The following is a 15163-nucleotide window of genomic DNA, read 5'->3' as shown; positions in this document are numbered from 1 at the left end:
AAACTGTAAAACTGATCAATGCCGCCGTCCACTAACGGACTCAATCATCATCCTCCTCGTCATCGTCAGTATGTTGGTCGTCCCACCGGTAAAGTTTGACTAACCCGAAAGATAATTTGCAGTTGCCATGGCAACCAGTTTTTCCTTGGTTCGGTTCAAAATAAATCTTAAACTTGTTTGTTCTAGTTTTATTAACATTTTTGTGCAGACATCTTATGAAACAGAAACCTGGCCTGCGAAGACCAGGATTATCATCCCATTCTTCGAAGTTTCAGCGCAAATCTTGGGAAATGTTTTCACAGTTTCTTTATATAGAAGGTTTTGTAGTCGCTGTGAGTCTGTCTGTCAGACGGACTTGTACTCTCTCTCCCAGGCTGTGTATTCCTCTATCAGGCTTCGGGCTGAGGGTTTGGTGTGTGTTATTGCCTCTAAGAAATCATCCGTTCTAACAGTTTCCAGCTGGATGGCCGGCATGACGCCGTCTGCTGTGGAGGACAATCAGAGGGAGGTTCAAGTGTTGTAGGAGATGACGGAGCTGGGAGCTGGGAGCTGGGAGCTGGGGAAAGGACACAGGTGCTGTAACTTGTATCTCCATGTTTAAAACTGTATATGTGCCGCTGCATCTGCAGCAGGTCAGAAGATAAAAGTAAATTCCACCACTCGGTGTCACCAGTATCATCAGACTTGGAGAATAAATCCATGTAAATATGATTTATACTTGTTAGTTTCATGGTGATACATTTTACTAAACTTATGTCCTTGTCTGAGCTCCGTAGAAGTCTCTGTCCACTGGACTGTATGGACGCCGTCCTACCGTCCTGATGCGACTCCAGCACATCGAAGATCTTGCGAACTGGTCTCATGGCCGCCTCCTTACACACCAACCTGATATCAGAGCCGGAGTATCCCTCCAGCTTCTGTCCAGGAATAAGACGATGTGAAAATCTGATTTTAGTTCAATGAAAGATGAAATGAGCCGGAACAAACCTCTGCCAGCGTTTTGTAGTCCAACACAGTCCGTAGCTCCACCCTTCCTATGCAGCTGAGAGGAGGCAGCCAATGGGAGATCATTACCTGCCGAGCAGGTGAGGAGGGGAGGCTCACCAGGATCCTCTTCTCTAACCTCCTCAGCATGGCGTGGTCCAGTTCCCTGCAAGGAAAACCACATTCACCACATCCGTCTGCCTCCTCTCTGGAAGGAAACCCCAAAAAATGAAGTAAATCTCCACAACTGCAAGGACTGCAGGGAGAAACATGGTCTCTACAGAAAGCTGAAGGCAGTCGAGTTTTTCTAAACTGGACATGTGATTGTTGCTATGGGCCAGTTTCTGTCCCAGCATGACGAGACAGACGTCTCTATAACCAGCAGAAAACCAGTAGAGTCTCTGTAACCAGCAGAAAACCAGTGGAGTCTCTGTAACCTGCAGAAAACCAGTAGAGTCTCTGTAACCAGCAGAAAACCAGTGGAGTCTCTGTAACCTGCAGAAAACCAGCAAGGTCTCTGCAACCAGTAGAGCGTCTGCAACCATCAGGGTCTGTGTAACCAGTAGGGTCTGTGGAACCAGTAGGTTCTGTGTAACCAGTAGTCTCTCTGTTACCAGTAGGGTCTGTGGAACCAGTAGGGTCTCTGTAACCAGTAGGTTCTGTATAACCAGTAGTCTCTCTGTAACCAGTAGGTTCTGTGTAACCAGTAGTCTCTCTGTAACCAGTAGGGTCTGTGGAACCAGTAGGGTCTCTGTAACCAGTAGGTTCTGTATAACCAGTAGTCTCTCTGTAACCAGCAGTGTATGTGTAACCAGTAGGGACTGTGGAACCAGTAGTTTCTCTGTAACCAGTAGGGTCTGTGGAACCAGTAGTCTCTCTGTAACCAGTAGTCTCTCTGTAACCAGTAGGGTCTGTGGAACCAGTAGGGTCTGTGTAACCAGTAGTCTCTCTGTAACCAGTAGTCTCTCTGTAACCAGTAGGGTCTGTGGAACCAGTAGGGTCTGTGTAACCAGTAGTTTCTCTGTAACCAGTAGGGTCTGTGTAACCAGTAGTCTCTCTGTAACCAGTAGGGTCTGTGTAACCAGTAGTCTCTCTGTAACCAGTAGTCTCTCTGTAACCAGTAGGGTCTGTGTAACCAGTAGTCTCTCTGTAACCAGTAGGGTCTGTGTAACCAGTAGGGTCTGTGGAACCAGTAGTCTCTCTGTTACCAGTAGGGTCTGTGGAACCAGTAGGGTCTGTGGAACCAGTAGTTTCTCTGGAACCAGTAGGGTCTGTGTAACCAGTAGTCTCTCTGTAACCAGTAGGGTCTGTGGAACCAGTAGGGTCTGTGTAACCAGTAGTTTCTCTGTAACCAGTAGGGTCTGTGGAACCAGTAGTCTCTCTGTAACCAGTAGTTTCTCTGGAACCAGTAGGGTCTCTGTAACCAGTAGTCTCTCTGTAACCAGTAGGGTCTGTGTAACCAGTAGTCTCTCTGTAACCAGTAGGGTCTGTGGAACCAGTAGTCTCTCTGTAACCAGTAGGGTCTGTGTAACCAGTAGTCTCTCTGTAACCAGTAGTCTCTCTGTAACCAGTAGGGTCTGTGGAACCAGTAGGGTCTGTGTAACCAGTAGTTTCTCTGTAACCAGTAGGGACTGTGGAACCAGTAGGGTCTGTGTAACCAGTAGTCTCTCTGTAACCAGTAGGGTCTGTGGAACCAGTAGGTTCTGTGTAACCAGTAGTCTCTCTGTAACCAGTAGGGTCTGTGTAACCAGTAGGGTCTGTGTAACCAGTAGTCTCTCTGTAACCAGTAGGGTCTGTGTAACCAGTAGTCTCTCTGTAACCAGTAGGGTCTGTGGAACCAGTAGGTTCTGTGTAACCAGTAGTCTCTCTGTAACCAGTAGGGTCTGTGTAACCAGTAGTCTCTCTGTAACCAGTAGGGTCTGTGGAACCAGTAGGTTCTGTGTAACCAGTAGTCTCTCTGTAACCAGTAGGGTCTGTGGAACCAGTAGGGTCTGTGGAACCAGTAGTCTCTCTGTAACCAGTAGGGTCTGTGGAACCAGTAGTCTCTCTGTAACCAGTAGTCTCTCTGTAACCAGTAGGGTCTGTGGAACCAGTAGGGTCTCTGTAACCAGTAGGGTCTGTGGAACCAGTAGGGTCTGTGTAACCAGTAGTCTCTCTGTAACCAGTAGGGTCTGTGGAACCAGTAGTCTCTCTGTAACCAGCAGTCTCTCTGTAACCAGCAGTGTATGTGTAACCAGTAGGGACTGTGGAACCAGTAGGGTCTGTGTAACCAGTAGTCTCTCTGTAACCAGTAGGGTCTGTGGAACCAGTAGTCTCTCTGTAACCAGTAGGGTCTGTGGAACCAGTAGGGTCTGTGTAACCAGTAGTCTCTCTGTAACCAGTAGGGTCTGTGGAACCAGTAGTCTCTCTGTAACCAGTAGGGTCTGTGGAACCAGTAGGTTCTGTGTAACCAGTAGTCTCTCTGTAACCAGTAGGGTCTGTGTAACCAGTAGTCTCTCTGTAACCAGTAGGGTCTGTGGAACCAGTAGGGTCTCTGTAACCAGTAGGGTCTGTGGAACCAGTAGGGTCTGTGTAACCAGTAGTTTCTCTGTAACCAGTAGGGTCTGTGGAACCAGTAGTCTCTCTGTAACCAGCAGTCTCTCTGTAACCAGCAGTGTATGTGTAACCAGTAGGGACTGTGGAACCAGTAGGGTCTGTGTAACCAGTAGTCTCTCTGTAACCAGTAGGGTCTGTGGAACCAGTAGGTTCTGTGTAACCAGTAGGGTCTGTGGAACCAGTAGGTTCTGTGTAACCAGTAGTCTCTCTGTAACCAGTAGGGTCTGTGGAACCAGTAGGGTCTGTGTAACCAGTAGTCTCTCTGTAACCAGCAGGGTCTGTGTAACCAGTAGTCTCTCTGTAACCAGTAGGGTCTGTGGAACCAGTAGTCTCTCTGTAACCAGTAGGGTCTGTGTAACCAGTAGTCTCTCTGTAACCAGTAGGGTCTGTGGAACCAGTAGGGTCTCTGTAACCAGTAGGGTCTGTGGAACCAGTAGGGTCTGTGTAACCAGTAGTTTCTCTGTAACCAGTAGGGTCTGTGGAACCAGTAGTCTCTCTGTAACCAGCAGTCTCTCTGTAACCAGCAGTGTATGTGTAACCAGTAGGGACTGTGGAACCAGTAGGGTCTGTGTAACCAGTAGTCTCTCTGTAACCAGTAGGGTCTGTGGAACCAGTAGGTTCTGTGTAACCAGTAGGGTCTGTGGAACCAGTAGGTTCTGTGTAACCAGTAGTCTCTCTGTAACCAGTAGGGTCTGTGGAACCAGTAGGGTCTGTGTAACCAGTAGTTTCTCTGTAACCATCAGGGTCTGTGTAACCAGTAGTTTCTCTGTAACCAGTAGGGTCTGTGGAACCAGTAGTCTCTCTGTAACCAGTAGGGTCTGTGGAACCAGTAGGTTCTGTGTAACCAGTAGTCTCTCTGTAACCAGCAGGGTCTGTGTAACCAGTAGTCTCTCTGTAACCAGTAGGGTCTGTGGAACCAGTAGTCTCTCTGTAACCAGTAGGGTCTGTGTAACCAGTAGTCTCTCTGTAACCAGTAGGGTCTGTGGAACCAGTAGGGTCTGTGTAACCAGTAGTTTCTCTGTAACCAGTAGTCTCTCTGTAACCAGCAGGGTCTGTGTAACCAGTAGTCTCTCTGTAACCAGCAGGGTCTGTGTAACCAGTAGTCTCTCTGTAACCAGTAGTCTCTCTGTAACCAGCAGGGTCTGTGTAACCAGTAGTCTCTCTGTAACCAGTAGGGTCTGTGGAACCAGTAGGGTCTGTGGAACCAGCAGGGTCTGTGTAACCAGTAGTCTCTCTGTAACCAGCAGGGTCTCTGTAACCAGTAGGTTAAAATGGTCACCAGGGCAGGTTGGAGGCAGCGAGTACGAACACCAGGTCTTCTGATCTGGAGAGTCCGTCCAGTTGAACCAGCAGTTCTGCCTTCATCCTGCGGCTCCCTTCGTGCTCCCCACTGAAACCAGACACCATTCTTCTGTTAACACTGGTGTCCACTTGAGGGACTCAGGTTCGTGTTCTGGGCTCCTACCCCAAGCTGGCCCCCCTCTGGCCCATCACCGACTCCAGCTCGTCCAGGAAGATGGTGGACGGGGCGTGGTACCTGGCCAGCTCAAACAGAACCTGCACATTCACATTCGATGAATAAAGATGCTTGTAAAGTTATTTCCACAGCGCGAGGGGAGTGGCCACCCACCCTGACCAGTTTCTCTGAGTGACCCCTCCACTTGCTGACGATGCTGGAGGCAGAGATGTTGAAGAAGGTGGTCCTACACTCTGTGGCCACGGCTTTGGCCAGCAGCGTCTTTCCTGTCCCTGTTGGTCACATGAAGACAGGAGGAAGTTGTGAGGCGGAGTTCTGTACCATGCTGGAGGTTGGTGGTGTCCTGCAGGCCTTACCTGGGGGGCCGTAGAGCAGCAAGCCCTTCCATGGAGACAGGATGCCTGTAAACATCTGGGGATACTGCAGAGGAGCAGCATGAGGAACTTTAGTACGTTTTCAGCACATTTAACGTTTCGTCCAAACCTGATGGAGATAAACATGTTTCCTCCACAGAGACGCCTCAGTTTTTACCATAAACCCGAATCAGGATGGGTTATTAATATTAATCATGTATTTTGTTTAAAAGCGCCTTTCAAGTCACTCAAGTACACTATACAATAAAAACAGGCAATAAAACAATAAAAACAACATAGACATTAACATTTCATCTGTTTATGTGGACGGAATAACTTTTCCCATGAAAACACGGAACAAAGACGGAGAACATGCATGTTTGCTGCGTGTGGAAGTTGCTCTGATCCGTCATGGTCCAGACATTATCTCATATGGAAAGTCAGGGAAGTTTCTGATTCATAATTGCAGTGTTTTATGATGTTAGTCCATTAAATGTCACATTTTATGCAAAATTGCCCTTTTAAAGGTTTTCTAACCGTCATGTGTGTCAACAATGACAATTCTATCGCCTGTCTGACTTTCTCCTCATCTTAGGGAAAATTTGCTCAAACGTGAGTCTGAGACGTTTCCCTTTGTGAGCCACTCCCCCCAGCAGTGGATGCTGCCACTGACCGCCGCCCTGCTCGCTGACCCTGCTCTCTACAGTCCCTGTACCGGCGCCAGCGAACGCCACGGTGGAGTGGACAGAAACCGCCTTGGTTTCCTTATATAGGCTGTTATGAAATGGTTTTCATTATGTTTTTTTTTTCCTGTCTGTAAAGCATCTTGAGATGTTATTGCCGTGATTTGACGCTATATAAATAAAGTTGAATTGAACTCTGCATTTCGTTTTGTGTTCTGTGGGTAAAAGACGCGGCTCCTCCTCCGTCCATACATACTGCGCCATCTTTATGAAGCTCTCGGGGCGATGGAAACGTTGGAATGGCTGAAATTAAAGACGAAGGCTGAATTTGGGGTTTTACACTTTGAAAACTGTCCTCTGACAACAGGATACGGGACTTTGAGAGGAGATGCGTCAGAATCTAAGATGAAGAACTGGTGCTGAGCTGCACCTTGATGGGATAGACGACGGCCTCTTTCACCAGTCGTTTGGCATCCTCCAGACCGATGATGTCCTCCCACCGCACGTTCGGACTCTGCAGGTAGATGTCCTGTCGGGGAGAAAACACACACATTACACCTGTCCAGACCAGTTGGTTGATAACCAAACCAGTTTGTCACCAGTACCCTGCTGATGACTTGAGCCAGCTCCCTCATCTCATCGCTCGTCACAGAAAAGCCGCTGAGAGGCTTCAGCAGCCGCTCCTGGAAGAAAGAAACTGCTGAAGCTCGAAGCATCACTCAGGAGAAGCTTTTTCTGCCCAGAGGCTTCGCTGTGGTACCATGTGGTCTGAGATTGTCCCAGTTCCTCTCCTGTCCGTCATCTGGACCCAGACCAGCGAGGAGTGTTCAGCAATGCCATGAAAAGAAAAGAAGTGTTTACATGACAATAACAATCTGAAAACAGAATAATCAGATTACTGGAATAATCAGACGTTATGCAGCTGGATGGAGGTTTTACAGGTAAATGACCACATGAATTACCTGATAACTCCAGATGGGATGATCAGGTTTTCTACATGTAATGTTGTGAAAACTAAAACCTTTCTGTCCACTCAAAGTTTAATCATTATGCTTTTTACAACCCAGCTCCATAAAGGTTCTGCTTGTATAAAATGTAAATAAAACCAGATTTCCACATCTTGTTAAGTCATATTTCCTTCCTAACAGAACATAAACAACATATCAGATAAAAAAACAGACATTTTATTAAATTAATAAAAAATTATTATTATTTTTTATTGTGTCCCAACTTTTTTAGGAAACACGGCTGTAAAAGTTATCCGCTCAGGAGTCGCAACAACTGTTCCTGGTAACACATTTCACAGAAATTCTTTTCTGCGTCACAGCCGTCCTTCCTGAGACGTTAAAGGAGTCTCTAGACGATCTGATCCTCTTCAAGCTACAGACCGAGTGCTGCTGTTCAGTGCGACTCTCATTCATCTGGTTTGGTTTGTAGATTGCAACCTGCAGAGTGAACATCTTCAGGACCCCTGTTGCTGAACGGGACCTTTACCACGTCTCTTCATTCATCCAAACAGAAGAAAACCACAGTGAGGTGTCAGACCTTGAGGACACGGCTTATTCAAGGAATTCCAGCCGATGTTCAAGTTGGACATTTGTTTTATCTGGATCCACAACCAGATTCCTGGATTATTATCTTCATAAACGATGTGTCTGTAAAGTTCCCTGAGATGAAACTGTTGTGAAGTGGTGCTGTACAAATAAAGCTGAAGTGGATTTGTTCTCTTGCAGTGATTAAATATCGTTCCTGTTCTGGATGGTAGTATCCAGAACGTTGTTCCTGTTCTGGATGGTAGTATCCAGAACGTTGTTCCTGTTCTGGATGGTAGTATCCAGAATGTTGTTCCTGGTCTGGATGGTAGTATCCAGAATGTTGTTCCTGTTCTGGATGGTAGTATCCAGAACGTTGTTCCTGTTCTGGATGGTAGTACCCAGAACGTTGTTCCTGTTCTGGATGGTAGTATCCAGAATGTTGTTCCTGTTCTGGATGGTAGTATCCAGAATGTTGTTCCTGTTCTGGATGGTAGTATCCAGAATGTTGTTCCTGTTCTGGATGGTAGTATCCAGAATGTTGTTCCTGTTCTGGATGGTAGTATCCAGATTGTTGTTCCTGTTCTGGATGGTAGTATCCAAAATGTTTCCAGGATCCACGTCTATCGTTGACATCTGGTAAAACCTGTTGGGAACTTCTGGATTTTCTCACCATTTATTGTGGAGTTTTATCCAGATTTACTGAAACTGGTTCTATCTCACAATGAGGACGAATCCTTAACATCATCCCTGCATCCAGATGCTGATCCGGATCAGAGTCTAAGTTAGACTAGGACCCATTATCAGTAAATATAATGAAAATCCCTTCTGGAGTTTTTGTGTAAAGTTACAGACAGACACACAGACGAATACTGGTAAAAACACAACCTCCGCCACTTCCTTGGTAATAAAACATAAAACAAACCTTCAGAAAGCGCAGCAGCAATGAAAATGATGCAACATTTAGTTAAAAACCACAAATGTCAGGTGACATTCCTAGCAGGTCTGCTGTACCTTCCTGATCCCAGCAGCCTCCTCAGCTGGTCCGTTCTTGACGGAGGAAATGTTGAGACCAAAGTCTGATGACTCGGCGGCTCCATTTTCCTGGAAAATAAATAGTCTGGATCCTGACTTTCTGTTTCAGCATGTTTGGATAGTTTGTCTGAGCTTTGCACGTACGCCGGCGGTCGTCGTCTTGGCTGCGGTTCCACTGGAGGACGAGGTGATTTTAGGAAGAAGTTTCGCAGCTGAACAGGATGTCCTGAAGGCAAAAGGACAGAAGACATCAACCTGAGAGTACATGTGGAAAACTGATCAAAAATAACGTGGCAGATGTAACAGACTGACCGCTTGATGGAGTTATTTTTGCCATGTCTGCTGTCTCCTGGACAGAAACAGAAGAAAAACTATCAATTCTGAACAACAATGAAAGCCACTGAAATGCTGCTGTTCTCAGCTCTCTACCTGATTCTGCTGCTCTCCTGATCAGTTTGGGATACTTCTGGAACTTGACGTATTGATAACTCTCATATTCCATCAGCACCATCTCCAGATCGACGTTATCACAAACCTCAAAACTCCTCAGTCCTCCATTTGTCTCCTGGTCCAACGCTGCTGCTGCTGATACGAAGCTGTAGACATGCATTATTACCCAGGTCGGCTACGCCTCTACTGTGTTCATACAGACACACATTTATGACCTTCAGCAGGACTGTGTTTTCTGATTCTGACCCTTGCCCCAGCAGATGGTGGTGGATCAGCACCAGGAGCTTCTTCCTCCTCATCTCGGTCCTCTGTTCGTCCTGCAGGGTGGTGATCCAGAACACAGTTAGCAAAGAAACAGCAGAAACCTAACGCTGCACCACCACCAGCAGCCATGACCAATGTGTTAACAACTCATGGACATTCCTCATGTCATCTGTCTCCATTAAGCCGACAATAATCAGTATTTGATCATTTATAGCTGTTGTTTAGCAGATTAAATTAGTTTGAGTTTTTATTGATCTAGAACCACAGCCGTTTCTTGCTATAAGCGAACTAGACGAATGCCTAGGGCCCTGAAGCCACCAGGGGGCCCCCAAGCTGCATCTTCAGCCTCTTCAGAGGAGAATTAAAATGTCTGTTTTTATCTGTAGCTACCTTGTGTGTTCATGACTCCCCTTATAGGCTTAAAAATAAACACTGGCCTAAATAAAATAACCTGCAACAGGAAGCAGTGGCTGTTTTATGGCATGATGTCTCTGCATACAGGTTGGAAGTTGGCTTTGATGGTAGAGCTGCTTGCCATGCTACCTGATGGTAGCTGGTTTACATCCAGCTCCCTACACTGCCAAATCATGAGTTATGATTTTTGCGAGTTTTCGTGTTTTATGTCGGTCTCTTTTTGTTTTTTTCCCCCCTTTTTTTCCTTTTTTGTTTTGTTCCTTTGTTAACTTTTGATTTGTACCATTGTACAAAACTTTATTTTCAGACTTTGTACAACTCTATCTTTATTGATAGAATAAAAAATGTAAAAAAGAAAGAGTCAACCGTAATCAAGAGAAAGCCAGAAACTATTCCCATATTTTGTTCAGCATATGGTTGCAATAACCGAATTGAAAGCAGACTGTGTTGAATTCTATTTCACAAGTAAGGTGGAATAATAATTTGTTATTGGAACAGATAAAAATAGATAAATCCATACGCATCAAACAATAAAACATGTTAGTATCAAATTCATACATTTATTTATATTATGGCTAACTTATGTCTTTGGTAAATAGCGTTATAAAAATATTTTAGCATAAAGCACGTCATATTAAATGTTTGACAGTGACCTGTATCATAACAGTATCTCTGCTCTTTGTGACAAACCAAACTGTGAGACATATTAGGTAAAAATTGGTGAATTTATTGTTATGGATGGGCCTACACCTTACAAATAAATGCATCGGAGGCACAACCATGAAACGGGCAAACAGCTGTCATATGAGGACATCACTGATGACTTTGCAAATACAAAAAGCCAGGAAGTGGATTTTTTAGGACGATACATAATGTGTTGTATTATTAGGTGTATGCTGATAATGTAATTCTACATTACCTTAGTCTTACACTTCAGTGTTGGTCTGTTGGATTTTCTCATTTAAAGTAAAGTCATTTAAAGTTTTTTTTTAGAAATACCTAATATTTTCTATTTATTGATATATAGACTATTCTTTTCCTTGTATCATTGTGTTTTATTAAACAGTTTAACTTGCTGAGTGGCTCAACTAAAAGATCTTTACTTTTACCTGCAGCCTGTTTTGCTCAAGAAGTGGAGTAAATGGTGACATCTTAGTGTGGTGGAAATTATGCACATTGTGTAGTTTTAATGTGTTATTAATCTTCTTTTATGTCGTACAAGATATTTATTCTGCATAGTTTAGAGTAGTTCAGAAAGCTTGCTTTAGTAGGTTCATGCAAAAACTGAATGTTCTGTTCATGTTTCAGCTTTGACTGTTATCCTCAAGCTGTTGTTTTGACCAGTGCTGCCAGGCGAAGGTTGTTTGTGTATGCCTAAAGATCGCTGTAACACCCTGAGCGGGGGCCGAGCTCTCGAGACCTCTCGCTCGCAACATCTGTACATGGTCAATAAATTGAACAGAAAACAGTGGATTGACAGATTTATTTCTCATCAGATAAATTCCACGACACTTAGTAGACCATCTAAAGGGTTAGGAATCTCTTCATCACAGTTACACAAAATAGAGGCCCCCAAACAGCAACTTGCCTAGGGCCCCCATAAAGCTAGAAACGGTCCTGTCAACAACAGAGTAGATTAAAGATTGTCAGCTTAAACCAGGGGGGCCCAAGTCCGGTCCTGGAGATTTACCATCCTGCTGTTTTAAGGTGCTACCCTTCTCCAACACACCTGAATCAAATAAGTAGCTCGTTAGCATGCCTCTGCAGAGCTGACTGACATGCAGAAGAGGAGTTCAGCTATTTGACTCAGCTGTGCTGGACAGGGGTTGCATCTGAAGGTTGCAGGATGGTCGATCTCCAGGACTGGACTTGGGCACCCCTCTCTTAAACGAATAAATGATGGATAACTAGTGGATGATGAATAACCAGTGAATGATGGATAACCAGACGATGCTCAGACTGACAGACAACAGCTGCCAGCAGGGGGCGTTAAAACACGTGACGCCGTATCTAGGCAACCAGCAGACGCTATTTCAGTGAAGCTTTGCATGTATTAAATTCTAGCATTATTATCTTAAAGGATATCTGGTTAACTTGTGTTGGAGGCGTTTTAGTGGCCGTTTAACATGAAGTAAATGGGTAAAATAAATCATCCTGAGTAGGAATGGCTGCGGCTTGGAGCTGTTAATCCGGTCATAAAGACCCCGTCGTTAATTTCCCAGACAGTTAGCTGAAAGTTGTTAGCTAAGTTTTCAGACACATCAGTCTGAAACTAAAACTAAATAAAGCTCCGTTCACTCACCGCCTCTCGGGCTTGATGGGCGATTTTCAGAGACTGAAAAGACAGTTCCATCATGATGCCGGAAAGGTGTCCAGGGTTTTCCTCAGACCGAATCCTCCTCGGAGTCCAGAATGGTCCGGAACGGAACGGGTCCAGCTTCCTGCTGGATGCTACGTCATCACATCTTACCGAGAGATTGGTACTCCGTCTTATTTTATTTTTATTATATATATATATATATATATATATATATATATATATATATATATATATATATATATAATGTCATTTTGTTTAGAATATTTGTTACAGAATAAATATAATATTTCTAAAGTTAATCCGATTTATTTTAGAAATATTATATTGCTTAATTATTACTTTTTAAACAATACAAAATAGTTTATAAATAAAATTAATTCAAATATAAAAATATATTAATCGTACATACTATAAATAAAATATATAATAAAGACATTATATAAAATAAAAATAATATGTATGAATAAAATCATGTAAATGTAAAACATTGTTCTGCATGTGAAACCTAAACTGAAGTATACATTTACAGTCCTGGTTTAGGATCAAGGGTTTACAGACCTCTGATCCAGATCACATCAGACCATGTCCTCTTAGAGGGCCATGTGACCTAAAGTCTTCAAATCTAGACTGAATCATTTGGCAGAACACTTCATTACCACATCTGTAAAACAATAATTCACTGCAAAACTACAAAAATGGCGTTGTTTTAGGATTGTTGTTAGTTTTTTTTGCTTGTAAACCGCATCAGACCAGATCCTGTTAAAAAAAAAAAATACTAAAAACTGTTAAAACTCGGACTGAATTATTGTACAGATGATATATTTTCATGAAAACACTTTCGGTTTGTAAAAACTTTATTCCCTCAAAGAAAATGTACAAAGAAAAAAAAATTTTTGTAAAAGTTTTTTGGTGTTCAGCGCACATTAGACCTGGTTGTCATGGTGACTGCATAGTGGTGTTGTGTGTGTTTGTGTAGAGATGCTGATGTTGTTTGTAGCTCTTTTGTTGACAGTTTTCCAGAAGACTGCAGATGTTTGGCAGTTTTACACATCAGACCTGCAGCATGTTTCACCTTTTCCAGGTTTTAACGTTCACTCTGCAACACGTGAAACGGACTTTCCAACATCCGGACGCTCCGTGAGGATGCAGAGATACAGAACTTCTGGTCATTTTATCCCGTTCTTCCTGAAAACATGTCCTCAGGTGTCCAGCAGTCCTGGACGTCTCTGAACGCTGCAATGTCCTCGTCGAGGAGGAAATGCTGAACATTTCTGAGTCTTCACAGAACCCTGATCCAGAACCGGGCCCATGCCCCGTTAGGACCCTGATCCAGAACCGGTCCCATGCCCCGTTAGAACCCTGATCCAGAACCGGTCCCATGCCCCGTTAGAACCCTGATCCAGAACCGGTCCCATGCCCCGTTAGAACCCTGATCCAGAACCGGTCCCATTCCCCGTTAGGACCCTGATCCAGAACCGGTCCCATGCCCCGTGAGGACCCTGATCCAGAACCGGTCCCATGCCCCGTTAGAACCCTGATCCAGAACCGGTCCCATACCCTGTTAGGACCCTGATCCAGAACCGGTCCCATGCCCCGTTAGGACCCTGATCCAGAACCGGTCCCATGCCCCGTTATGACCCTGATCCAGAACTGGTCGCAGACCCTGTTAGAACCCTAATCCAGAACTGGTCCCATGCCCCGTTAGGACCCTGATCCAGAACCCGTCCCATGCCCCGTTAGGACCCTGATCCAGAACTGGTCGCAGACCCTGTTAGGACTCTGATCCAGAACCGGTCCCATGCCCCGTGAGGACCCTGATCCAGAACCGGTCCCATACCCCGTTAGAACCCTGATCCATAACCGGTCCCATACCCTGTTAGGACCCTGATCCAGAACTGGTCGCAGACCCTGTTAGAACCCTAATCCAGAACTGGTCCCATGCCCCGTTAGGACCCTGATCCAGAACCGGTCGCAGACCCTGTTAGGACCCTGATCCAGAACCGGTCCCATGCCCCGTGAGGACCCTGATCCAGAACCGGTCCCATACCCCGTTAGAACCCTGATCCATAACCGGTCCCATACCCCGTTAGAACCCTGATCCAGAACCGGTCCCATGCCCCGTTAGGACCCTGATCCAGAACTGGTCGCAGACCCTGTTAGAACCCTAATCCAGAACTGGTCCCATGCCCCGTTAGGACCCTGATCCAGAACCCGTCCCATGCCCCGTTAGGACCCTGATCCAGAACCGGTCCCATACCCCGTTAGAACCCTGATCCATAACCGGTCCCATACCCTGTTAGCACCCTGATCCAGAACTGGTCGCAGACCCCGTTAGAACCCTGATCCATAACCGGTCCCATACCCCGTTAGAACCCTGATCCAGAACCGGTCCCATGCCCTGTTAGGACCCTGATCCATAACCGGTCCCATACCCTGTTAGGACCCTGATCCAGAACCGGTCCCATAGCCCGTTAGGACCCTGATCCATAACCGGTCCCATACCCTGTTAGGACCCTGATCCAGAACCGGTCTCATACTCAGTCAAAATCCTGATCCAGGTCCTGGCCCGCTACAGACCCTTACCCTGTCATAATCCTAATCCAGAACCGGTCCCAGTACCATATCAGAACTCAGATCTGGACCAGTCTGACATTGAGCTTCCATGTTGCCCAGTAAAGTCTGCAGTGAATGTGACTGTTTCCATGGAAACGCCTGTGCATGTGTTTTTTTTCAGCTGACGATGATGATGGTTCTGGATCCCGGTCCGTCTGAAGGATCAGAGATCAACTGGAACATCTCCTGCATGTTTTGCGGGAATCGAACCAGCGTCCCACTTCCGTCTCGTCCATGTTGAGCGTTTTGCTGCCACCTTGTGGCAGAATGAGGAACATGTGGAAGAATCTGAGCGGATGCTGGTCAGTCTGTATTTCTGCACTGAACACGAGACAAATGGCGGAAAATGTTCCTTCATCTTCCATGTTCCTGATTTTCCTCCCAGTCGTTTCTTAGTGAGGAAGAAGAGCACTTTCCACGACACCATCGCTGCTCTGAGTAGT

The 15163-nt window shown here is 45.4% G+C and overlaps 1 protein-coding gene across 1 annotated transcript; it reads right to left on the bottom strand.

The window, feature by feature from the left end:
- Nucleotides 1–345: 345 nt before the first annotated feature.
- On the bottom strand, nucleotides 346–12143 carry katnal2 (katanin p60 subunit A-like 2; the record flags this gene model as incomplete). Its single annotated transcript, XM_079253147.1, has 15 exons — nucleotides 346–485; nucleotides 815–917; nucleotides 988–1150; nucleotides 4859–4969; nucleotides 5045–5136; nucleotides 5210–5328; nucleotides 5413–5476; nucleotides 6523–6621; nucleotides 6698–6775; nucleotides 8639–8728; nucleotides 8804–8885; nucleotides 8972–9008; nucleotides 9089–9255; nucleotides 9356–9426; nucleotides 12090–12143. The coding sequence occupies 15 exons, from the start codon at nucleotides 12141–12143 to the stop codon at nucleotides 346–348; spliced, it is 1470 nt and encodes a 489-aa protein (XP_079109273.1).
- Between the last annotated feature and the right edge of the window lie 3020 nt (nucleotides 12144–15163).

The sequence above is a fragment of the Telmatherina bonti genome (assembly GCF_933228915.1).
Source record: "Telmatherina bonti genome assembly, chromosome: 14".
Taxonomy (NCBI): Eukaryota; Metazoa; Chordata; class Actinopteri; order Atheriniformes; family Telmatherinidae; genus Telmatherina; species Telmatherina bonti.
This window is presented reverse-complemented; position numbering and strand designations above follow the sequence as displayed.